The sequence below is a fragment of the Hemicordylus capensis genome, chromosome 2 (genome assembly GCF_027244095.1).
Source record: "Hemicordylus capensis ecotype Gifberg chromosome 2, rHemCap1.1.pri, whole genome shotgun sequence".
NCBI lineage: Eukaryota > Metazoa > Chordata > Lepidosauria > Squamata > Cordylidae > Hemicordylus > Hemicordylus capensis.
In genome coordinates, this window is record NC_069658.1 from 187,596,499 (window position 1) to 187,620,807 (window position 24,309).

At 47.2% G+C, this 24,309-nt stretch overlaps 1 protein-coding gene across 1 annotated transcript; it reads left to right on the top strand.

Moving 5' to 3' along the window:
• Window positions 1-1,761: 1,761 nt before the first annotated feature.
• Window positions 1,762-22,438, top strand: WAS (WASP actin nucleation promoting factor). Its single transcript, XM_053293428.1, has 12 exons — window positions 1,762-1,931; window positions 5,470-5,610; window positions 6,287-6,373; window positions 9,913-10,009; window positions 13,266-13,307; window positions 13,647-13,697; window positions 14,280-14,457; window positions 16,075-16,117; window positions 18,266-18,419; window positions 18,730-19,151; window positions 19,865-19,970; window positions 20,408-22,438. The coding sequence occupies exons 1-12, from the start codon at window positions 1,818-1,820 to the stop codon at window positions 20,461-20,463; spliced, it is 1,491 nt and encodes a 496-aa protein (XP_053149403.1). The 5' UTR covers window positions 1,762-1,817; the 3' UTR covers window positions 20,464-22,438.
• The last annotated feature ends 1,871 nt before the right edge of the window (window positions 22,439-24,309 follow it).

Genomic DNA, 24,309 nt, shown 5'->3' on the forward strand with positions numbered 1-24,309 from the left:
CCATGCCTGCAACACTTAACTGAAAAGAAACAATCCCCAGCAATTTGTGGAGTGTGATTTACCCTCTTGCTAAGAGGGGGAGGATCAGATCAGGCATGGTATGACTTCCTTTTTAATTTGCTAGAGCAGGCACTTAAAAAAAAAAAAAAGACAAACCACAATGATGTGCAGAGTTCAGCGACCCCCTCCTCTTCTGGCAAGTGGTTCCCTGGGAGAGAAGAAGGCTTCCCATTTTGCAGCATAATGGGATTCCCCCCACTCCAAGAGAACACTGCTCTCTTGGAGAAAACTTTGTGCTTCCAGAAATGTCACTGCTATGAAAACCAAACCAGAACTTCAGCTCTGTTCTACCCCTGCACTAGGTTTGGTTTTTTTGTTGTTGTTTTTTATTTATATTATTATTATTATTATTTTTACACAGTCAGACAGGTGTTATTGACTGGTTTGTTTTATCCAGACATCGAGTCCTTCCCAAGGACCTGGAATGCCAGAATTTTATTGTCAATGTATTATTATTATTATTATTATTATTATTATTATTATTATTATTATTATTATATTTTATTAATTGACTTATTTATTTATTTATTAAAGCACTAGGTTCTTATTTATTACCAGTTTATTAATATAATGTACCTTAGTAGTTGCCAAATTCCCAGAATGGGCAGCCTATAGGAGGGGCCTTTGTAACTGTCCTGGTACCTTCTGTTCGTAATCTATTCTAGGGAACTTACCTGGGGCATAAATGCACAGTGCAGAAAGCCATTTGGCATAGAGCATCTCATTTAAAAGAAGCAAGCTTCTAGTCCTTGGGGTTTAAGACAACAAGCTTAGAAATGTTTGGGCTGCAGCTGCTTAAGGGTGGAACTACATGATACAAGAAAAACAATGTTTGTTCACACAACTGCTGGGGTTGAGGAGGGTTGGTGGAGGAAAGGCAGGATCTTACTTACCTTCCCCCTGCCCCACATCTTCGAGGCACCATCGCTTGCACGCCCACATGACTAGTGTGGTGGTTGCCCTATGTGGGATCAGGAGGAGGGAATCCTCCCACAGTGCACCACGCAGACAGTGGAAAGGCCTTGACCCTTGATCCTTTAAATAGGGCTGTTTTCTGCACACCGTGAAGCATTTCACTTAGAATCTGGTATCTGTGGCAATGGCTTGGGTTCCAAGGAACTCAACTTTCATTTTTTAAAAAATTCACTCTTGTGAGAGTACATTTGAAAACTCGCTCTCTGTGTTGGAAAAACAGCACTCATGGAGCATAGCTTTGGGCCGCTGTTTAGTTACAAGGTCTTTTCACATGACCTGGTATTCACTTAACAGTATACTCTTCTATTGCCTGCTGCATCTATCCTTCCCACTATCCCTCTTCCAAATTGGGGTGGGGGTGGGAGCTCCAATCAGACTTAGAATAAAGCATGCATATTAAATGTGTTTATGCAAATTTTTAAAAAAATCTGCATCTATGTTCACAAGTTGCAGAATTTATTCTGAGAGCAGACTCCGACTTTTCTCGGAGCACATCGTGAGATTATCTGGGCCGAATTAAAAATCTGTAGCAGTACAATCTTTAACATGGTTTTCCTCTAATCCAGGTCTGCCCTTCTGTTTGTGCCTCAGCCTTGCTGAGGTTTGGGTACTGCTGGCTGTGAAGCAGAAGGGGAACCCAGCTCTCTCTCTCTCTCTGTGGTTTTTCTGAACTTCCTGTTAAAAAGTCCTTGCAACGCGGAAGTTTGCTCTGTGAGAGATTGTGGAGTGGCGACTCCTGCGTGGAGAGCCCTGCCTTGGCCGAGTAATCCGGCAGGGCCAAGATGAGCCAGAGGGCCAAGTCAGGAGCCCGAAGGCAGCAGGATGACGTGCCCTCTTGCCTCCTCGAGGACCATGAGAACCAGCAAGTGTTTGAACTCTTGGGCAGGAAATGCACGGTAATTCCCTTGTCGCTTTGGGACGAAAGGCCTCTACAGAACCCAGAGCTTCCTCTGAGGCCTGAGGTAATCGGGCGGGAGGGGGAGGAGCTTATGGGCAGGATACAAGGTGGTGGTTGGCTGGCATTTCAGAGCACCGAGTTTGGCTTGGAAGTGAGAGAACGCGGTGGCCTGAGGCAAGTACTTGCCCCTCGGCCTGACCTCCATATCGGTGATGTTTTGAGGGTAAATGAGAAAGTGCTATACAATGATGATTAATGGTGAGTTCATGGTAACAATGTAGGTGCTGCTGGTGTTCCCTACACATGGTAACATGTATCTCCCAGTGAACAAGAAGGACATTCACTGAGTGAGGGTGTTGTCTTTTGAGAGTCAGCTACCTCGACCACAAGGAAGGTGTCTTAGTGATTCACCAGCAGCAAAGGATACTGGGAGGTGGGGATTGGGAGAATAATGGAGAGAGAGAGAGAGAGAGAGAGATGCCCCAGCACAGGCCACCAGACCTCGGGGGAAGGGATTCCCAACCTGTGTGGGACTCCACTGGTTGCTGAACTACAACTCCCATCATCCCCAGCCACAATAGATAGCTGGGGATCGTGGGAGTTGTAGTCCATCAACATCTGGAGTACCCCAGGTTGGGAATCCCTGGCCTAGGGCGCCAGTTCTTGGGGGGGCACCACAGTTCTCCGGGTGGATGTCGAGTGAGCTGGGCCCATCTCCTAGCTGGTCTTTGGCTCACTGGGCTGTGTTACTGCTGTGGCTGCTCGGGTGGGTGCCTTCATCCTGATTTCTCAACTTCCTGGACCCCAAACAGGAAAGAAGCGGTGCACACCATGGTTGGCTTGGCTGCAGTCCAATCTAGTTGGCCACAGCGGGAAGCTTCTCACAGTGCCATTAAAAGCTGTCGCTCAGGGAGACAGATTGGTTGCCCCCCCCCCGCCCATGGGGGGCATTTGCACTGCATTGGGCCACTGAATTGCACTTCTGCCCTCTGCTGCTGGTGCCCTGTTGCACCGGGCAAATTAGCAGCCTGCACGGCACAAGTTGAAGGTGGGGCTCTGCGCTTCTCGGCTGGGGCTGGGGGTACCAAACTTTGCCTAGGGCACCAAAACCGTAGGGCTGGCCCTGGCACAGTCAGGCCACAGTTAAAGTCCATGCCTCTCCCAGAAGTAGCGCCCCGGTTGCCCCTCATTTGAATATCTGCATTTATTTAAATACCTACAGACTGAAGTGATCATTGTCTGGCTTTAGTTTAGAAGTAAAAAGAATCCTGGTTGCCTTGGCTTAAAAAGCAGGTGGCAGTTCTGTAGATGTTGGTGTAGGTTGCTTAACCTATTAAGTGTTCTCCTGCTGCTTTAATGTTTCTCCCCCCCGCATCTTCTGTGGAGAAGTCCACCTTATCTGAATGTGAAACACTCTGTTGTATAAAGGGAGAACACTGCCGCTCATAGTTTCTTTTTTTAATGCCGGAAATGGGGAGAGAAAAACCACTTCCTCAAAAGGGCTGAGTATGACAGCTCAGATAATGATAACGTACAGCCAGCTCTCTAGGGTGGGGTGGAGTGCCAGTCATGACTGATCCCCCTAGTAATGATGAAAATTGGGCCTTTCATCTGGCATGATCATACAGGACCAGAACATGAAGGAAATACCCTTCAGGCGAAACAGCAAAGTGGCCTGTAGTTGCTGGATAACGTAATCGCTGATATGATGAGGAAAATCCCCACTGAAATTAAAAGGACAAGTTACCTTTTAATTTCAATGGGACTCCTCTGAGTAATGTTCTTCATCTTGTCAGCCAATAAGGTTGTTACAGGATCCAGTCAGCGGGTGGGTTGGAGGGCTGGGGAGAAGGAGCCTACCTGCCTTCCTCCCACATGATCGAAGCCCACAGAGGGTTCTGCCACTTGCGTGTCCACATGAGCAGTGTGGCGGCAACTGGCAAGGCAAACGGGAGGTGGAGGAAAGATAGCTGGGCTGCCAGATATCCCACAATGCACTGCATGGACAGTGCAGGGCGCTGGGATGTCCCTGGCTGCCCGGACTCTCCTTCCACTGGTCTCTATGGTAGGTCTGTCTGCCAGCAGCCCAAAAGGATCTGTCAGCAGCCCACTCCCCCATACAACTGGGCAGTGAAGATAAGTGCACTTTGTCCTACCTCACTTTTAGCCCGGGTTTCAAACCTGGGCTGCCCAGTGGAGGAGCCCCTACCTGGGCTAGCACTGCTCTACCTGTTTTAAGACATGTCACGTAAGCCATGCCTGCACTACAAATTAAACTAGTTTTATACAACCTTGGGAGCTGTAGTTACAGTGAGTGTTAGGGGTGTGCACAGAATTGCTGCAGGCGGTTCAGTTCGAGTTTGAACTCGAGCCAAGCCACCCGGTTCGCAAGCTGGTCTATTAGAAACGGCCAGCAGTTCGGTTCTGCGCTAGAACTGGGTCGAACCGGTTTGGTTCAGTTCTGCATGCTTGCAAAGGGCAATCCTGTAAGAATTCCCCTTTACAAGCAAAATGGGGGAACTATACGGGGTTGAAAAGGAAGGGTGGGGATGGGCAGGTGGTTACTTTATGCACCGTGGCAGCAGCATGGCTCCTTGGTGGGCCAGCAGCAGTTCCCCTAGAACCTGCTGGTGCTCCCCCCTATCAGGGCAGGCCAGCGGGGGCCTGGTTTGGGCCTCCACATATGCCCTCAGGAACATATTTTTGGAAGACATGTCCCTGTGCAGCCCTCAGGGACATATTTTTTGGAAGACACACAGCATTTCTAAAGGCAGGTAAGATAGGCAAAAATCACACACACACACCCCTTTGCACTCATGCTGTGGTGGTGGGGAAGCCTCCCACTGTGTCCTTGCTTCTTTGGTTAGGATGTCAGCCAGTGGGCAGCGGGACTATGTAGTGCACTGGTGTAGAGGACAGGATTTGCAGTTGGCAGTGTACTCATGTGCACTGTACACAGTTACAGAATGCCAAATTGGTCTCATTATCCTCCTTTCTTTTCCCACAGCTGTGGAGCATCCATTGTTCTGCTTTACCATCTCTGGGGATCACTCCAAGGTGATTCCATATGTCAGAATACACTCAGAAGTATCTGCTATACAGGGTACATAAGTGGGAACCTACCAACACCTGAAACACAGTGTGGAGAGACTGGAATTTGAATTTTGAGGAGCAGCAGATTGAACCGGGCAGGGGCATAGCTAGGGGAGAGGGGGCCCATGTTCACCCCTTTCGCCAGTGGCCCCTTGGAATGGAGATAATGAAGAAAACAGGGAGGGGTAGAGCTAGGGGCCCCCCAGGAGCTGGGGGCCCTGGGTTCTTTGAACCCGTCCACTCAATTATAGCGACACCCTTGGAACTGGGTGACAGGGTAGATGGCGGGGGATATTAGGGACCTGATCGTGCTGCTCAAGAAATGGTGGGAAGTGACACATCCTTATGATGCTTGGTCTAAAATTATTTGCTTATCCTTCACCATCACCTTGCATCCTGCGCTCAGCCAGATCTTTCACTTGTGATATCTGCTTTTCTGGTAGACCATGGTCACAACCGTGGCCCAACTGTTCCTGGCCGTGCCCCAAGGCAGCAGAAATTGGTCCAAGCAGGGCTGCGGGGTCCTGTGCTTCGTGAAGGATAGCCCAAATCGTTCATATTTCATCCGCTTGTACGACCTTAAGGTAACACTTCCTTGGCTTCATCATCGCCCACCCCTACATCCCAACCTCCACAGAGGCTTATTATGCATCTCCAGCTCTTTTGCTAGAAGGATCTCATATCTCCCTTCTGTATTCATCCTAATCTCATGCAGACCTCTGAGAACCAAAAGTCTTTCTGAGCCACAAATCTGTGAGCCACAGATGCCCATAGTAACTTTTCTGCTAATACTCAGTCTGAAGGCTTTCCCATATCTTGGTTTATTCAATTTCGTTTTAAGCTAGGGCCTTAATTAATGGCAGGCTCCTGTTCATGTCTTGAGTCTGGGGGAGGGAGAGTCTAACAACAAAATTTGCACATGGGTGATCCCTCCTTCTTCTCCCACCTTGCCTTGCTGTACTGTCACTTGGAGCCCTCTTCTCTGCTGTTCCAGCATCTGAGCTGGACAGGAAGAAAAGTGCCTGCAGTGATGGAGCCCAGGAAGGCAAGATAAGGAAAAGGGGTTCAGCTTCCCTCATCTGCACGACCTTTTGTTCTGAAAATTAGACACCCACCTCCACTTTAGATGTGAATGGGACAGACATGTGTAAAACAAAAATGGCCGTCACCATTGTTCCTAGTTTGATTCAGAGAATTAGGCCCAACCGGCAAACTGTTAATTAATGGGTATGCATACCCTACTGTATCCTTTTGTTGCAGGAGAGGATGATGATCTGGGAGCAGGAATTGTACCACCAGCTGATCTACATTGCCCCCACAACCTATTTCCATACCTTCCCTGGAGATGTGAGTATTGATGTATGTGAGTGTATATGTATGTATGTGCACATGCATGTGTAGGATTGCTCGAGTGTATCCTAGGAACATTGGAAGGAACATAGGAAGCTGCCTTATACTGAGTCAGACCATTGGTCCATCTAGCTCAGAATTGTCTACCCAGACTGGCAGCAGCTTCTCCAAGGTTGCAGGAGTCTCTCTCAGCCATATCCTGGAGATGCCAGGGAGGGAACTTGGATTGGAACCTTCTGCATGCAAGTATGCAGATGCTCTTCCCAGAGCAGCCCCATCCCCTTAGGGGAATATCTTACAGTGCTCAAACCTTTAGTCTCCCAAATGATGGCAGCCCCTGCTTAACAAAGGGGACAAGTCATGCTTGCGACTACAAGACCTAACTATGCTGGAGATAAATGCCAGAGTCTGGAGAGGAGAGGTATTTCCTCATCAGAAAATGCAGCCTATTTTCCCTTTCCTTACTGGGTTGCTTGTATGGGTGTGCATGGAACCATTTTTTGCAGTTTGGTTCGAATTCAAACCAGACAACTGATCCATGAACCGGTTCAGTTGAACTGACAGACAGTTTGGTCCGTTTAATCGGACCAGATCAACCTGGTTCGACCCAGTTTGACGGGCTATACTTGTAAAGGGGAATCTGGTGAGGATTCCCCTTTACAAGCAAAGGGGAATTCTGTCTTTAGAAGGCTTCTAAGGGTGGCTGGGGTGGTGGTTAGAAGGCACCTTACCAGCGCTGGCAGCACCTCTAAATCCCGTGGAGGCCAGAAATACGCTGCCACCACATAGGCTGCACTGTTGGGGCGAGCACCAGAATTTAGAGGAGCTGCCACTATTGCCATTGGTAAGGTGCCTGCTCACCGCTGTCCCCTTCCCCCCCCCGTCACCTTTAGAAGCCTTTTAAAGGCAGGATTCCCCTTTGCTTGTAAAGATGGAATCCTCACCAGATTCCCCTTTACAAGCATAGCCCCTCAAACCATCGAGCTGTATCAAACCGGACCGTAACAGACTGGGTCTGATTCAATTCAAACTTGGGCGAGTTGCCTTTTTTTAGGCCGGTTCCGTTCGAGTTCGAACCGGTCGAAATGGGCTGGTTCAAATTGAACCCATTCTGCACACCCCTATTGCATACAAGAAATGTTTTGCATATACAGGTGAGGTGTGTTTATTTTGATATTGTTTGTAATATCCACAATACATGTTCATACACATGGCCTGTCCAAGTATATCATTGGTTTTTGAATTCCTTTCTCTTCAGATGTGATAGCTTGGGTGGACAGCTGGCAGGCATCAATAGTTGCCATGTTAAAGACAATAGCTGCCATATACACTTTGCAGTTGATTTAGCTGGTGTACATCTTATCAGAAACCTTGTCACACCATTGCTCCTCATATGTTGACACTTCTGATCATGCATTATCTCATCCACTCAGGCTGGCCCAAGATTTGGGGATGTCCTAGATTCAGCCAGCCTTCTATCAACATTGCCTTTGTATCACCCTGTCTGCCATTTTTAAGGGCTTCCCTCGTGTACTTCTGTCCCCTGGCTTCACCCCTTGGCTTTTCCCTCCAGTATCAGCTGCCACCAAAATTCTGTTGAGGATGGGAGAGAAAGAGAGATTAATCAGACGTGGCAACTTGCAAGCACTGTCCTCTCACTTCCTGAACTGACCAGAATGGCTACCATTAGGCCTCAATAGTGGAGTGGGCACCTAGGAGCAATAGCAGAGACATTTACTGCTAGATATGGCATCTTTTGAAAGTCCTGTGGCTAGCAAAAATATTCCATTTACTCTTTTCGTGGGCCAGATCTATATGTTTTGCTTACTACAGTAATACAAAAGATCAGGAAAATCTATCTATCTATCTATCTATCTATCTATCTATCTATCTATCTATCTATCTATCTATCATTTTTATACCGCCTCATATGTATATCTCTAGGCAGTGAGATGTACCGCCTATGCCCTTAGAGCATCGATAAAAGAGGATGGATAAAATAGCATAGATAAAGAGTTTACATTGCCCTGTAAACTCTATATAAGATGTTTGAACTTTAAGCCACTGTATTTGGATAAGTGGCTTTGATTTTTTTTAACTTTTATAATAAGGGCACAACACCATATAGAAGAAACATGTGCCACTGAGTAAGAAAGGGACTTTGGAAATATTGTGAAAATCCATTTGGATCAAAAGGAGTCTGGGGGCGCTATGCCCTTGTGAGAACAATATATGGAAAATCACAGAGGAAGACTGAGACGAAACACGTCTGACTTCATAAAGATCTGTAAGGACTCAAACTCACTTGGAATCTCAAGACTACACATTCTAGTCAACATATGTCTGAGGACTTTTACGATACTTGACCTAACCAGCATATGTATGAGGACTTTTAATATATTATGACTTTTTAAAACAATCCTTACATTATAAGCAATTTTATGCAGCATAATTAACCTTTATTATTAAAATACCCATTTGTATCCTTATCTTTTATAGTTATATATCATTAACCTAGGGCCATATTGCAATTTTTCCTGATCTTTGGTATTGCTTAGGTTGACCTTTTGGATCAGATTCATACCCTGCTTTGTTTTGTGTACCGCTTACTGTAGTACCTACATGTAGAGGTGGTCCTGCCTGAGGCATCTTGAGGCAGCCATCTTGGGTGTAGGATTTGGAGTGACAATAAGTGCCGTAGAATGGGCACAGCCAGCTGGGAAGTTCTCCTGGGCAAGTCCCATTGAAAGGAATGAGAGGAAATTGATATTTGTTTCATTGAGATTTGTGCAGGAGAGCTTCCTTCCCCGTGGATTATGCTCCATGTTAATTAGCAGGATAAAAGTTTGTTTCGATTTTCTGTCTCATGTACCAAAATGTCTCAGGCCAACCATGCTCCAGTATCTGGTGAAAATCTCTTTTATTGACTGAGTTATGGGCTAGGTCAAAGGCTGCCAGACTTCCTGCCCTTAGGGAACTTCTTTTACACGGAATTGTCTGCAAAGGAGTTGCAAAGGATTCTGAGGCCAAGGGGTGTAGCTATAATTGAGCAGATGGGTTCAAAGAACCCAGGCCCCTGAGCTCCAAAGGGGCCCCCAGCTGCACTCCTCCCTATTTTCTTCATGATCTCCCTCACTTTGAGGGCTGCCGGAGAGAGGGGCGAACACAGGCCCCCTCTTCCCTAGCTACTCTCCTGCTGGGTCCTCCAGGTCATGCTCTCAGTTCATGGAGGGCACAAACCAGGCTGTGGAATGCACCTAGCAGTCCTCTGAATTGCAGAAGAGCTTGTCAGTGATGGGAAGACATGATCCACCACATCTGATCTTTTAATTAAGGAATCCCAGGGTGAGCCCTAGTTTAGCTGCTATAAGAGTCTTGTAAGAAGGCCTGGGCCTGGTTAGGGAAACTCCAGATACTACTGCTGGTATGTTGAGCTGTGACTGACTTGGTGAGGGAGCTGGGAATGTATGGAGTTGCTGCTGGGAATGGCTGTGGCTCTTTATCCAAAGAAGGTGTTGTGCTCTGGTTGCTTGCAGAACTGCCAAGTGGGGCTAAACTTTGCCGATGAGAACGAAGCGCATGCTTTTCAACAAATGGTGGAAGAAAAGCTGCAGAAGAGGAACCAGAAGATGGGTAAGTAGGAGTTCAAACAAGAAGGCCCACAGAAGAGGGAGACATTTCCCTTTGGGACTCCATTCCCTGGTTCTGGAAAGGAGGGCTCTGCCATGGCTTGTCACTCAGAGGCAAATAATTATAGGTCACCAACCAACGAACGCATGTAAAGCAGCCCCAGTGACTGCTTCTCCTGAGACAAAGCAGCTTTAGGAAGGGCCGGTTTTGAGCAGCGTAGAAGCGGTGGGTGGAAGGGCTACTCAACCTTTTCCTCATCTGCTAGTTTTCCATTCCAAATTGTCCCACCGCTTTAAAATACAAGTAAAGTGGGGTTTCACTTTGCAACAAGTAAAAAAGCAGGGAGTGGACAAACGAAAACAGGATATATACTTCATTTAAAAAGAGAGAGAGAGAGAATGCAATATTCATGACAGTCTCCAAAATCCTGCCTGGAAAATAAAATGGCCCTTGAGAATGCCGGATGCCAAATTCAGTCAAAGGGATACAGTTTTCGTCTATCTAGAATAGGTCTGTCTTCTTGGCCTCTCTCTCCCACAGTCATCACAATTCTTGTCCCTTTTTTCCTTTCTAAAGCACCAGGCTTTAGGACAGGGAAGGAGGTTATCTTGGCTCAGGAAGGGGCTCTTCCAGGTTGCACCCAGCCAACTTCTTTCTTTACAGGAAACAGCTCCCTCTAGTGGGGAGGCCAGTAACTGAACTTTGGCTTCCTGAACCTATCAGTCTATAAAATAAGAGCCTCAGCAGTTCCACAGGTTTTCCTGTGTATGTGGCAGCTGCATATTTTTAGCCAATCTCTATAGTCCCAGCCATGTGCTGAGGCAATTGTGTGCATGCCGATAACCATGCACAGAACCAGGGTCAGGACCCCTGTCTCTGTGCCCTGGGCAGATGCACTCTGAGTGTCTCTGGGCCAGGGCGGGGGGAGATGGAAGTCACTCCCTGGTGGTGTGCTGCTGGGGGGTGCCCTGGCACCCCACTCAGCATTACACCCAATCCAAAAGTCCCCCTTCACCCACCCTTGTCCCAGCACTGCCTAGAACTACTAAACTACTACTAGTAGTAGTAGTAGTGCAGTACTCATATACTGCTTTTCAACAAAAGTTTCCATAGTGATCTACATAGATAGATAGATAGACAGACAGACAGATAAATAAGATGGTCCTTGTCCCCCAAAACAGCCACTGGGGGGGGGGATGTTTGCTGGATAGGGTCAGTTGCTAGCCCACTGCTAAATATGAGAGAATCCCCACTTTAAAAGGTGTCTCTTTTCTCAGTTAGCAGAACTAAGTACAGATCAGCTTTGTTTTCCACAATGCTGCAAGTTGTGGGGGTTGTCGGGTTGCCAGGGGTCAGCATTTGCCCAGAACGTTTGGGGTCTTCATCGCTTCTTAGGGTGTCCAGGCCAGGAAAAGGGGCTAAATCTTAGGGTGAGGAGCTAGAAGCATGGAGGGATAATTCTTAGCCTTTCCCCCTTTCTTAATGCATAAACCACCCAGGGGCGTAGCAAGGTTGGAGTGGGCCCAGAGACAAGATTTTAAAATGCCCCTCCTCACTGAAGCTCAGCTCATGAAGTAAAGAAACCTTAAATGAGGCTGAATAGTGGTAACAAAAAAACATAGTTACACACACACACACACACACACACACACACACACACACACACACCACCTATGTGTCACAATAGATCATCCTAAAATATTTTTTTAAAGGTTTTGTAAATTGTGGATGATGCAAGTCATTTAATGGTACTGGAGAAAGACCTGCTGTTCTGGTAGCTCCAGGTCTTAACACTCACATCAATTTCGGAGGATGAATACAACTGAAGGAAGCCCGGGCGGGTGCACGGCTGGGGGAGTAAGTCATGTGACTTGCCTCTGGGGGCCCCCCAAGGCAGTGAGCCCCCAGACAACTGTCTCCCCTTGCCCTAGTATAGTTACACCCCTGAAACCACCCCCTTCCTCTGCATTATTTCCCAGGCTCAGTGCATTTCTTTCTATATCTTGGGAGAGACAATGACTAAGACATGGGCAAAGACATGGGTGCAATAATACATTTTGAAACCACACAGTAAACAAGTCTTGTGCTGGACATCAGTTAGGAGAGCCCTGAGACCTCTTTAGAAACAAGTGCCCGCAAGTTCCAGCTTCCCTCACTGACTTCAGGGGCATAACTATAATAGGGCAAAGGGAGACAGTTGTCTGGGGGCCCACTGCCTTGGGGGGTGGCAGAGGCAAGTCACATGACTGACTTCCCCAGCCGCTCACCCGCCCGGGCTTCCTTCAGTTGTATTCATCCTCTGAAACTGATGTGAGTGTTAAGACCTGGAGCTACCAGAACAGCAGGTCTTTCTCCAGTACCATTAAATGACTTGCATCATCCACAATTTACAAAACCTTTTAAAAAATAATATAAATTTTACTGTGCTTTTTGTTACCACTATTCAGCTTCATTTAAGATTTCTTTACTGAGCAGTGAGGGTGGGGGGCATTTTAAAATCTTGTCTCTGGGCCCACTCCAACCTTGCTACGCCCCTGACTGACTTCCCCCTGTCTCAGCATCTAATCTTTAGTAGACCTGGAGACCTTCAAGCATAGCTTTTTGAGCTCTTTCAGAGATGTGCACAAATTTTGTGTTCAAAAACACACACACACAAAACCACAATGCTAACTTCTGGGCTCATGTGTGGATTCATCATATAGATCTTCTCAAATGCAAAGTGCTGCCCCACCCCATACATGATTCTGGACACACACACACACACACACACACACACACACACACACACACACAGAGCTGCTCCTAACATATAAAGAGAGCCCTGATATGTCAGACTGAAGTAGAGGAGAGCTGGTCTTGTGGTAGCAAGCATGACTTCTCCCCTTAGCTAAGCAGGGTCTGCCCTGGTTGCATATGAATGGGAGACTAGAAGTGTGAGCACTGTCAGATATTCCCCCTCAGGGGATGAAGCCACTCTGGGAAGAGCAGCTAGGTTCCAAGTTCCCTCCCTGGCATCTCCAAGATAGGGCTGAGAGAGATTCCTGCCTGCCACCTTGGAGAAGCCACTGCTAGTCTGTGAAGGCAATACTGAACTAGATAGACCAAAGGTCTGATTCAGTATATGGCAGCTTCCTATGTTCCTAACGGGTCCTTCTAGCCTAGTATCTTGCTTCCAGCCATGACCAGCTTCAGCTAGGTGCTTCCAGGCAACCCCCAAGTAGGGCAGGAGCCTCTTCACAAGCCTCTCTCTCTCTTACAGATAAAAGACAACTGCCACCGCTGCCACCTCCAGTCAATGAAGGCATGTATCCTACCTGTTATCCTGATCCTCCCATGTGCTTGTGTGTATGGTCTGAGTCATGAGAAGAGGGAAAGAGCCTTTGATAACTGGTGGAACCAGAGTGAACCATGCACTACCCTGGTGGTGGTGAGGTTTCCCTAAGTGCCAGAGGGAGGTGGGAAGAGCCGTTAAGGAAGGTAATATAAATCCCAGCAGGGTCTGTGTGTTTGCAAGCACATGGACAGAGAGGCTGGCTGTGGAGAGGGCACAGTGGCTTCAGTTCTAGGAGAGGCTGCGGATGGGAAATGATCGTGGGGACAGCTGAAGGTAACTAAGAACTGATCTCTTTGCCTCTCTTAGACAGAAGACCAGCCCTCCCGCGGTCCCCACCTTCTGGGGCTGACTTGAATGGTAAGCAGCTTGCAGCCACAGAGAGCCATAATGGAGGTAACAACTGGTGGCGGGTTACAAGGTGAAACTTCATTGCCCCAGTCCCATTCTGGAGCTGTGGGTTGCAATCGTACACAGTTTTTCTCTATAAGGAAGTCATCATTCCAACCCCCTGTTGGAAATGCCTGTCTGTGGTGCTTCCCCACCTGACGAAATACCTCTTGTCTTGTATCCACTCCATCACATGGCTGTGCTTCATTTGTGCCAAGACTTATGACCTTCCTAGGTGGAAAGGAGATGGGATTATGTGCTTGGGCTGCAATCCGAAGCACATGTACCTGGGAGTAAGTTCTATTAAGTACAATGGGATGTACCTCTGTGTTAACATGCGTAGGATTTTTTTAAAAGGAAGAGGTGTGCTCCTGAACAAGGGAAAGAAAGCACACAGATCCGAAATGAAATGAAATAAGAGAAGATAAAAAGAGGGAGGGAGGAAGCAGAAAAAGTGAATGAAATGGCCCAGCAGGTGCAGTAGAAGGCAGGGGGTAGGAGGACAGACTTCCGGGGGTTTGCCTCATTGTCCCCCTCCTATGTTCACCAAAGGGCCTGGTCTGCAGTCAAACTCCTCTCCGTCTCCTCTGAGTCTGGCTACTGTCAACATCCAAAATCCAGACATCACATTTTCCCGCTACCGTGGACTCCCTGTTCCTACCACAACAGATAAGAAAAAGGGGAAGAAGAAGATTTCTAAGGCTGACATTGGGGCTCCGAGCGGATTCAAGTGAGTGCCTCCAGAAGCTACATGTTCCTCTCTGGGGACAGGGAACTGGACAGAGTAAGATGTCCAACCACAACACTGGCCATTTGGATTGGCTTTGGGATGTATGATTCTGATGTTTTCCCCTTTGCTGCTTTGCATTGGGGGGCGGCTTTAAACCACCTTCACTTATAGGGTTTTTTTTTTTTTTGCTGTGAAACAGTTTTAGGACTCCCACTGTAGAGCAGTCATACTCAATGACAGTGTTAGGTGGGCTGGCCCCATTCTAATCTCTTGTCCTGGGCTTGGGGGCTGGAACTGTTGCCTGTTCTGAGCAATACCTACTTGGGACGGTTTCTGGCAATCTCATCCCCATGGCAGGTGACTGGCATGTTTCTTTATGACTTGCATATAGGTGGGTGAAGCATCATAAGGGCACATGATGGAAACCTGACTGGGATGCCAGCAGGCCATGGAGGCTGTTCTCTCATGCACAGCCTAACCCAGGCTAGGGACATCCAGACTGGATTAGTCTGTGCGTGAGAACTGCCAGGATCAGGCCTAGCCCAGCTGCTAGCCAAGCTTAAGGGAGCAAGTGCTCCCTTAACCTGGGCTACTTGCCCGTGTGCGAGCCAGGCTGCATCCAGCCCAGCCACACACAGAGAGCGGCATCTAGAGTGCCCGTCTCTTGGGGGACTCCCCCACTGTATTGTTCGTGCCACACAGTGCAATGTGGGATCTCTGGAGGCCGGGACGAGTCCCTGCCTCTCCTTACCCGCACTGCTGGGGACAGCATGGAGATTCATCCACACTGCTCCCGGAAGTGTTGGCCATGTGGGTGAGCGGCTTGAACTCCTTTGGGGCTGTGAGCAGTCATCTGGGGGAAGGTAGGTTGCAGGGGCATAATGAGGCTGGAGTGGGCCCAGAGACAAAATTTTAAAATGGGCCCCTCGCTGATACACACACACACACACTTCACAATATATAGACATGTGACTTGTCTCTGGGGGGCCCCTCGAGGTGTGGGGGCCCCCAGGCAGCCGCCTCCCCTTGCCTAATAGTAGTTACGCCCCTGGTAGGTTGAACCCTGCCTCCCCCGGCCCCCGTGGGGTCATGTGAACAGTCCCATAGTGGATAGCAGGTGGGAGGTAGAAGGGAAGAGGCAGAAGCATGAGACGAAGAGCCTGAAATCGCTATTAGAGTCTCCGTACTGTATGGAGAGACTGAAATAGCCTGCAGGATGCCTGCAGAGAAATAGGATTCTGGTGGCTGCCTGTTCCAACCTCACAGTTTCAGCGAGGAGTGGACTTATTTGGGTATGGGTAATGGATGTGGGGCTTGTTCAAATCTAGGGCCAAGTGCTGAGGATGGTGAGGCAGGGATTTGTCAGAGCCCCACCACCCCAGCAGCCTTGGCACTTTCCCTTTGTATGGAGAGCCCCAGGTAAGAAGAAGGTGCAAGATAAAGTTGATTTTGCACACCTTGCCTCTTCCAGGTGAGAGGGACCCACTGAGGGTCCCCCTTGATTGAGGGGCCTCCAAATCCTAGAGCTAGCACTGTTCAAATCCAGTTGGCTCTGGTGACTGGGATCATCTAGGAAGGACCTTTGTTCATTTGGTATTTTCTGTTATTCCTTCCCAGGCATATCCAGCACATCGGATGGGATCCCAACAATGGTTTTGATGTACGTAGCCACAGAGTTTAATCAGTGACTTGAAAGAGAGATGCAGCATGTGCGAAAGTAATCTTTAGGTCTCTGACAGGTGTGATTAGACTTTTGAACTAGTGAAGTCCAGCCAATTCTGTGTTTATATGTATGTACTGTGTGCTTTCCCCACGCCTGACTGGACAACATGAGATGCTGTCTGTCAGATTTGCTTGTGTATTCCATTGTTAAAGTACTGTCAGACCCTGTTCCTGTACAGTGTCAAATTCAGGGTGAGGCAAAAACAAAGGGGGAGCAAAGCTGCACTGTAGATCTGCATTTGTGAGATTGCTGATGTGAAATTGCTGATCTCCTAGCAAAAATATGGATGCAACATGTGGTCCTGCCACAGATGGCAAAGTAGGATGCTTGGTGGTAATGGAATAGGGTTCTATATCGATACTTTTTCCTTTCCTTTTGGCTAGCAAAAGCCAAATACATTATACTAAATTAGCAAAATTAGTAGCTGTACTTAATCTACATAATTGATCTAGGTTGCTAAGGTGTGGATGTCTCTTGATTTTCTTCCCTTGCCCCAAGATCTGAGAAGGAAAAATGGAAAAATTTGGAAAATGGAAAAAATCTCTCACGAAACATTTTTGTTCTCACCATTCTGCATGAAATGCTTTACAATGCATGGTTTTAAAATATTCTCATCACTTCTTGCCCACTATTCTTTCAAAATGCTGTCTAATAACAATGTATTAAGAAGATCATAAGAACATATGAACAGCCCTGCTGGATCAGGCCCAAGACCTGATCTTACAAGATATTAGATATTGGAGCTCTTCTCTCGATCAGTGAGAAGAGCTCCGGGATGGTCTGCGGGGAAGGCAGGTTTAACTTACGTTCCCCACAGAAAATCCCCTTCCCTTCCCTGGGCAGGTGAATCGTCCACCCAGATGACTGGTGCCTCGCCTGGCAGTTCCGGGGGTTGGGGTGCCCCCCCGGAGCTCTGATAATGCACTGCATGAGTGCACGGTGCATTATCTATCTATCTATCTATCTATCTATCTATCTATCTATCTATCTATCTATCTATCTATCATATTTTTATACCGCCTGATATGTCAATCTCTAGGCAGTGTACACATTTTTAGCATTCTGGGAATCCTTCCTCCCCAAGTGTGCTAGCCATGGCTGCTGACACATGATAAAAAAACCGAGGGTAAGAGTGCTCACTCCCTTAACCTCATTTTAATGGGAGGCTACTTAGGCGGGTTTGATTGGCCCCTGTGTAGCCACCAGGATCGGGCCCAATCCCACTGGTTCACACACGCATGCAAAACCGGGCTGGGCTCCTTTTGCTGGTTCGCGCACGCATGTGTGAATAGCCTCACTATCTTGCAAGAACTGTGATACTGTGTTCAACATCCTACAGGAAAACAAGCAGCCTATTTCCCTGCCTGCTTGTATAGAGAGAGTTTAAAGAGTGAAAAGAAAGTCGAAGGGGGCAGATGCTCCAAAAGGCTAATTGAGGGTAGGAAAACCTCAGGAGAAACCCGTTCAGACTCCTCAGGTTGTAGCCGTTTGCAAGTTGATCTCTAGCACTGGATATAGTTGTAATTATTGTTTGGCATACTCATGAAATAGAAAAGTATAAATGCCTTAGGTTTGTTTTTTAAAGGAAAATCTTAAGTACTAAGTTGTACATATTAAATTTTGGGTCTTTAAAACAGTAGAGTAAGTTTAAATATGATACAAAAATAACTATTGTATAATTTCAATTTCCCCCCAAATTTATGGGTTTTTTCTTGGGGGGGAACCCCCCTCCACCCATGACTTCAAGATTTCCGGACATTTTACATCTCTAAACAGGAAATTGAACTGAATGATTTTCTTATTTCTTCTGGCTATGTAATTCCATGCTAGAAGCCAGAGTCTACCAATAATGACATGATGTTCCTTGTCCCAGTTGCAGGGGAGTAGCAATAGGAGAGGGCATGCCCTCAACTCCTGCCTGTAGGCTTCCAGCGGCATCTGGTGGGCCACTGTATGAAACAGGATGCTGGACTAGATGGGCCTTGGGCCTGATCCAGCAAGGGCTGTCCTTATGTTTTGCAATAAGCTGCTATTGCTGGCCATGTGTATCAGTTCCACACCCTTGTCTGTCTGTTTCTGTTGCAGGTGAATAATTTAGATCCTGATTTGAAGACCCTTTTCTCCCAAGCAGGAATCAGTGAGGCTCAGCTAACTGATGCTGAAACTTCAAAGATTATCTATGACTTCATTGAACTTCAAGGAGGGTTGGAGGCTGTAAAACAGGAGCTGAGACGACAGGGTGAGCTGCTGCAATTGAAGGTCTCTCTAAACACCTTAGAGAGTATCCTTGCCTCCTTTCCCTCTATGGTTAGACCAATTAAGGACTCTAGATCCAGGTCCCTAACTAACATTGCACTGACTAGGCAATTCAAAGACATGCCCACATAGATTTTTATTTTTATTTGAGCTTGGATGCATACATCTGAATGCAATCCACATAAGACACACCAGGTAAGATTTTTAAAAGTTGAATATAAATATATGCAGACAGTTGTCAATCCAAGCTGTCCACTGGCATTTGAGTGTTTTCGTATTTTGTGTCTTTTCAGGTCCAACTCAGCCCCCTCCCCCACCCCCAATGCGCTCTGGTCCCCTTCCTCCACCTTCTGGACATTCCCGAAGTGGCCCTCTCCCACCCACACGGGGTGCCCCACCTTTATCAACCAGGGGAGCTGTTCCCTCCCCACCACAGCCCTCCCGGGGACATCCCAGCCCTTCGTGGGGACCTTCTCCACCTGCCCCTCGGCCTGGACCAGCCCGTCCTCCACCAGTCCAAGCTGGGGCAGTCCCACCACCACCACCGCCACCGCCACCACCACCTCCTCCACTTCCACTCCAGGGTTCTGCACCATGCCCACCTCCCCCTCTCCCCTCTGGAGGGCCTGGTTCCTTGGGGTCTCCACCTGCTGCTGCCCCCCCAGGGCGTGGTGCGTTACTGGATCAGATACGCCAAGGAATACAGCTCAACAAGGTGAGGCCCAATGAGAAATCTCAGTGGATGGGTTATTCCTGCAACAAGGGAGGGAGGAGCTATTGATTGAAATGTGATGTCGCACTTAGGCATTAACCTTTCTGGGACAATTGTTTAATTCATCAGTACTGAGTATCAATAGGGTTCCTTTGGTTTTTCACGGACTTGCCCTCTTTTTTCATAATCTTCCACTGATGTGACTGAGGTCTAGTTCTGACTCAGGTCTGTACCACTTTGGACTACAGTGGGAACGGACTCACATAACAGAATAGTCCCTGCTCCTCACTGGGTTCTTACACACAGCCAACTACCATGGTGGGCTAGGCTGGAACTCACCTCCCTGCTCGCTTTGAGAGCTCTACTGTATGTGCAGGGAATCTTTTGCAAGGAGGAGCATTAAGGCACCTCACCTGCAGAATGCTATAGTTCACACACAGACAGATTTGCCCCCTCAGTGAGAACGTGGCCTAAATATTGGCCTATTCTACTCCTCTACCTTTTCAATCTCCGAGGTCATCCAATAGTGCCATTAATTGGACCCTGGTCTTTCAAGTTTCTGTGTCTGCAGGGCTCTGCCAGCCTGTTGTACTGGAGGAGGGGCAGGATAAGCAAAGCAGAGTGGAGGTATATGTGAAAGACTGCAGCGTTCCAGGGGCCCTCAACTTTGGGAGCCCTCATAATACTCTTACTTACAACCCCTTTGTGCATTTCAGACGCCTGATGTTTGCGAGTCACAACCACCTGCGCAGAGCTCTGAAGGCCTCGTAGGGGCTCTGATGCATGTGATGCAGAAGAGGAGCAAGGCCATCCACTCCTCAGGTGAGTTCCTTTTCTTGCCAGGGTCAAGAAGAGGCTCCTAGTTAGAACAAGCCATGAAAGGGGCCGTTTCCGCTCCTCTCCAAATACTCTTGTTGCACAAAGGGATGGTTGGTGCAGCAAGCTCCTCTATCCCAGAGAAATAAGTTACATTTTTAATTGGCAATCAGCCAGCAAGCACCTGGCAGGCTGCTCTGCTAAGAAACCTTCACTCCCTATTGGTTGAGCTAGAGCCCTGACTCTGAAGAAGGGTGTCCCCAGAACATGCATGGGCCCTTCCACCTGTGGGGAAGGTGGATAGGGGAATAGCCATTCCCACAGTATGGACTTGGGAGTGGGTGGGTTGGATGTCCATTTAGTCCACTTTGAAACTGTTGAGCGGGTTTCAGAGGGGGCCTTGCTTGCTCTCATATTGTTGTCCTGCCCTTCTGTACCCACAGATGAAGATGAAGACAACGGCGGGGATGAAGAAGAGGATGATGAGTGGGATGACTGAATTCAGAAGGATATTTGGCAGGAAGTCTGATCCTCCTATCAACTTGCTGCTGTCTGAATTAATTGCTGTGGGCACTTAATCAGGCTGCTACTTTGGTGTCACCACCACCCCTGCAATTTGTGCAGACCACTTTGAGATCCAATAGATTCGTGGGCAGCCTTCCTTTTGCCTAGGCAGGGAAGAGGCATTCATTTCCCCCTTCCGCTCCAATATCACCAAGGCCTAAGCATAATTCTCATTCTCTTCTTTTACCTGTGCACCTGGATGCCTTTGACAATGTTAGAAAGTGAAGCTGTAATCTTATCTCTCTCAAACCCTCATTCTTGACAATACTGCTTATAATCTCCTGCTTCTAACCTTCTAAGTGCCATATCATCTTTCACCCTAGCCCCTCATCATCCTTTCTTTATTCTAGCCATATAATCGTGTTTTTTTCAAGCAGCTTCCATTTTGAGACCAATCTGTAAGTACAAAGATGACAGGAATATAAGCAAAATCTCTGTCTTATTTTTAAAAAACTAAAAAAACCACCACCCCTGTGCATTGTTAATTTGCACCAAAATCCTAGTTAGCTGAATTCTTTGCACAAAACCTTTCAAAATAATCTTTTCTTTTGTGTTACATGGGAGGGAAAGCAATACTCAGGCTTTAAGGCAGGTATTCCTGTTTACCTTAAAACTTAGCTAAATGTTTTAACTGTAGTGTGATTTAGGGAGCATGTTTGACCTCAAATCCTTCCATTTTAAAAAACCTATATTATGTACAGGAAATTAAAAGTATTTTAAATGTGGCCGCATTGAAAGCCCTTTAAATGCCCTGCAATGCCAACACTGCTTCTTCCAGCCATGCCACCTCCACCCCGACAAGTGGTCTCACACCCCGAAAGCACCACGCAAACTTGAATTTGGCGGGGGGGGAGAGTTGGGGGCCCAGTGGGGATGGAATCTTGCTTTCAGTGTGGGACGGGAGGGGAAAACCACACTCACTAGAATGGGATATGCAGATGGGGGAGGGCAAAGGATACTGCGGGGTCTGCCCCACCATGACCAGGGAAGATGTCACAAGGGGAGACCCCCGGCAGAGCAGTCCAGCCATACCCATCACAAGCCTGCTGAAAGCAGCTCTCACCACCACTGCCTTTTACCACCACGTTATTGTTGGAGACACCTGTTTGTGCCTTTTAGGTTGTAAGGGATTGCATCTTTTAAAGTTAATATATAAAAACTCATTTGAATATGCTTGCCTCTAGATCTCATAGAAGGGTCATTTACTGTGAGACTGTTGTTTTATGCATCTCACATGTTAGTGGGCTGGAGCATTGACTCCTTCCAGAAAATGGTGGGAGAGCCTTACATTCATACAGTTCATGAGAGTATGCAAGTCTTCCACTACATACTAAAGATAAAACAAATGGGTTATTCACACGACCGTGCAGGCAGGCGGTAAGGCAGGGAGGGGGTTCAACCTACCTTCCCCCAGACAATCGATGGTCACTTCTTCGGCGTGCAAGCTGTGCACCCACATGACCCATGCTGCTGGGAGCAGCGTTGATCAACAGAGGCCAGGACTCATTTTCCCAGCCTCCAGAGGCATATCTAGGGAAAATAGCGCCTAGGGCAAGCACTGAAATTGCGCCCCCTGTCCAAACATCTGACACCCAACTTTCAGATAACTTTACCATAATATCAGCTGAAAAATACAAGTCAAGCTCGTTAATCTTTTAATATTTCAAAAACTATTTAGCAGTGGATGCAGCCAGACAAAAAATGCTGGAAAACTACAAATTTCAGTATGCTAGGGCTCATGAAATACCCAAATACTATGTGGAGGTGTACTTGGAAAACTAAACAGAAGTGCCTGTCTAATTCCCTACTATGCATTGTAGCATCATTATTACATAAGTTGTAAAAATAAATGGAGAATTTGACTTTCCCCAGATACTCTGAAAAAATAATTAAAGGACATACAGAGTAAATTGTGTCACTGCTTGGAATATATTCTAGTATTTCAGAAAGACAGTTAAAATGAGAGAAAGAGAGCAAGAAACTCCCAGTGGGCCTTAATACTAAGGATTTCACACTGATTCAAAGACAAAATCACCATTAGTAGTCATATTATTAAGGCATCACATTTAACGCACTTATCACAAGAAGCAAAGAGCAAATTTTTAAAAAATTACCTGATTTACAGTGCGGTGGCCATTTTGGACGCTTCCATGCATGCTCAAACAACCTCTGCCGAGGCCTGGCAAGGCCTAGGGCCTCACAGGGACCATTTGACCATGTGCGGTGGCCATTTTGTTTTCGGCAGCCATTTTTTAATTTTATTTTTTTAAATGGCCACCGCACATGCTCAATGCATGGAAGCCTCCAGAATGGCTGTGGGCCAAAAATCAGGTTAAATTTTTTTAAATTAAAAATAAATAAATCCAGAACTGAGGAGGGGGTGGGAAGCAGCATGGCAGTGGCACCCCCCTCAAGTGGCACCCAGGGCACATGCCCTGGCTGCCCTACCCTACATACGCCACTGCCTCCAGATATCCCACAAGGCACGATGAGCACGTTGCCTTGGAGGATTCCCACATCAAGACGGGTGCTCTACGTGCTCATCTTGGGCTCTGTGGAGCCCAAGGAGGCACACAACCCCAGCAGCCGGGTTAAGAGAGTGTTTGCTCCCTTAACCTCAGCTAAGAGCTGGGCTTGGGAGTGCGGTTAGGCTGGGCAGGTGCACCGGGATCCATGCTCCACAAGAGCAGCCTAGCCCAGAAAAGAAAAGCATTGGAAAACAGGAGCAAACACATCACACAAAGCAATAGAGGCATGGAATGAGTTCATCCTGTGCAACTTGATAGCAGGTCATCAACCAACATAATGTTTAATGCAGAGTGGTTCTGTGTCAGGCATATTAAATCCTTACAAATCAGAAAGCCAAGCTGGGAGGAGTCAATTATGGTTTCAGAGATTCCTCAAGACACAATGAAACTATGAGACCATATTATTTCATAAGCCTTTGTGGATGCAGTCCAATGCCTACTTACTCTTTGAACTCAGTAGGACTTACTTCTGAGGAAACACGTGCTGCAAGATTCCTAAGTAGCTGTGGCTTCTCCCCTCAGCTCAAAAGCCCTGAGTTATGGTTCCCTGGCTGTTGGTGCCTGATATATCTAGATCCTACAGTTGCATCACCAATGCCTCCTGAGCAAAAGTTGCTGAAGGGATCAACAGGGTATGTTTTTTCCTTTAGGGCAGGGGTTCTCAAACCTTACTGTAGTCCCTAAATAATATATGAAGCTAGTGGCTGAGACCCTGACTGATGGTGTGTAGCCCAGAAACATGTTGCTGAGGGTCAAGCAGTGTACTTCTCATCTAGCAGAGTGTGATCCTGCAGTCCTCCCAGAGCACAGGTAAGCGCCAAAAAGTGTTTGCACTCTTGCACAAGAGTGCCCACACTTTGGAAGCATGGCAGACCAGCACAAGGGCTAGTGATCCATTGATGTTAGGAGCACACACACGATGTCAGCCATTTATTTGATTAGGTAGAGATAAATAAAGCACATTTACCTCTTAAATGAGGATGAGCTTGCTTGCTCCTACTTAGTTTTTCAAACCTGGGCTTTGTGTTTGAAACTGCCAATCTAATTTTGGGCTCAAAGTTATTTTCACTGCTCATTATAGCAGCCACTGCTGAGAAAACTGATTCACACAAGTAGGAATCCAGCAAAGAGTCAGTATTTTCATGGCTTTTTCATTTAATTCTTTGTACTCAGTTTGCACACTAATCCAAAATTTAGGAAGAGACTGTTGAGAATACAAAGCGAAAAACGGTTCTGACTTTTCCAAGGCATGG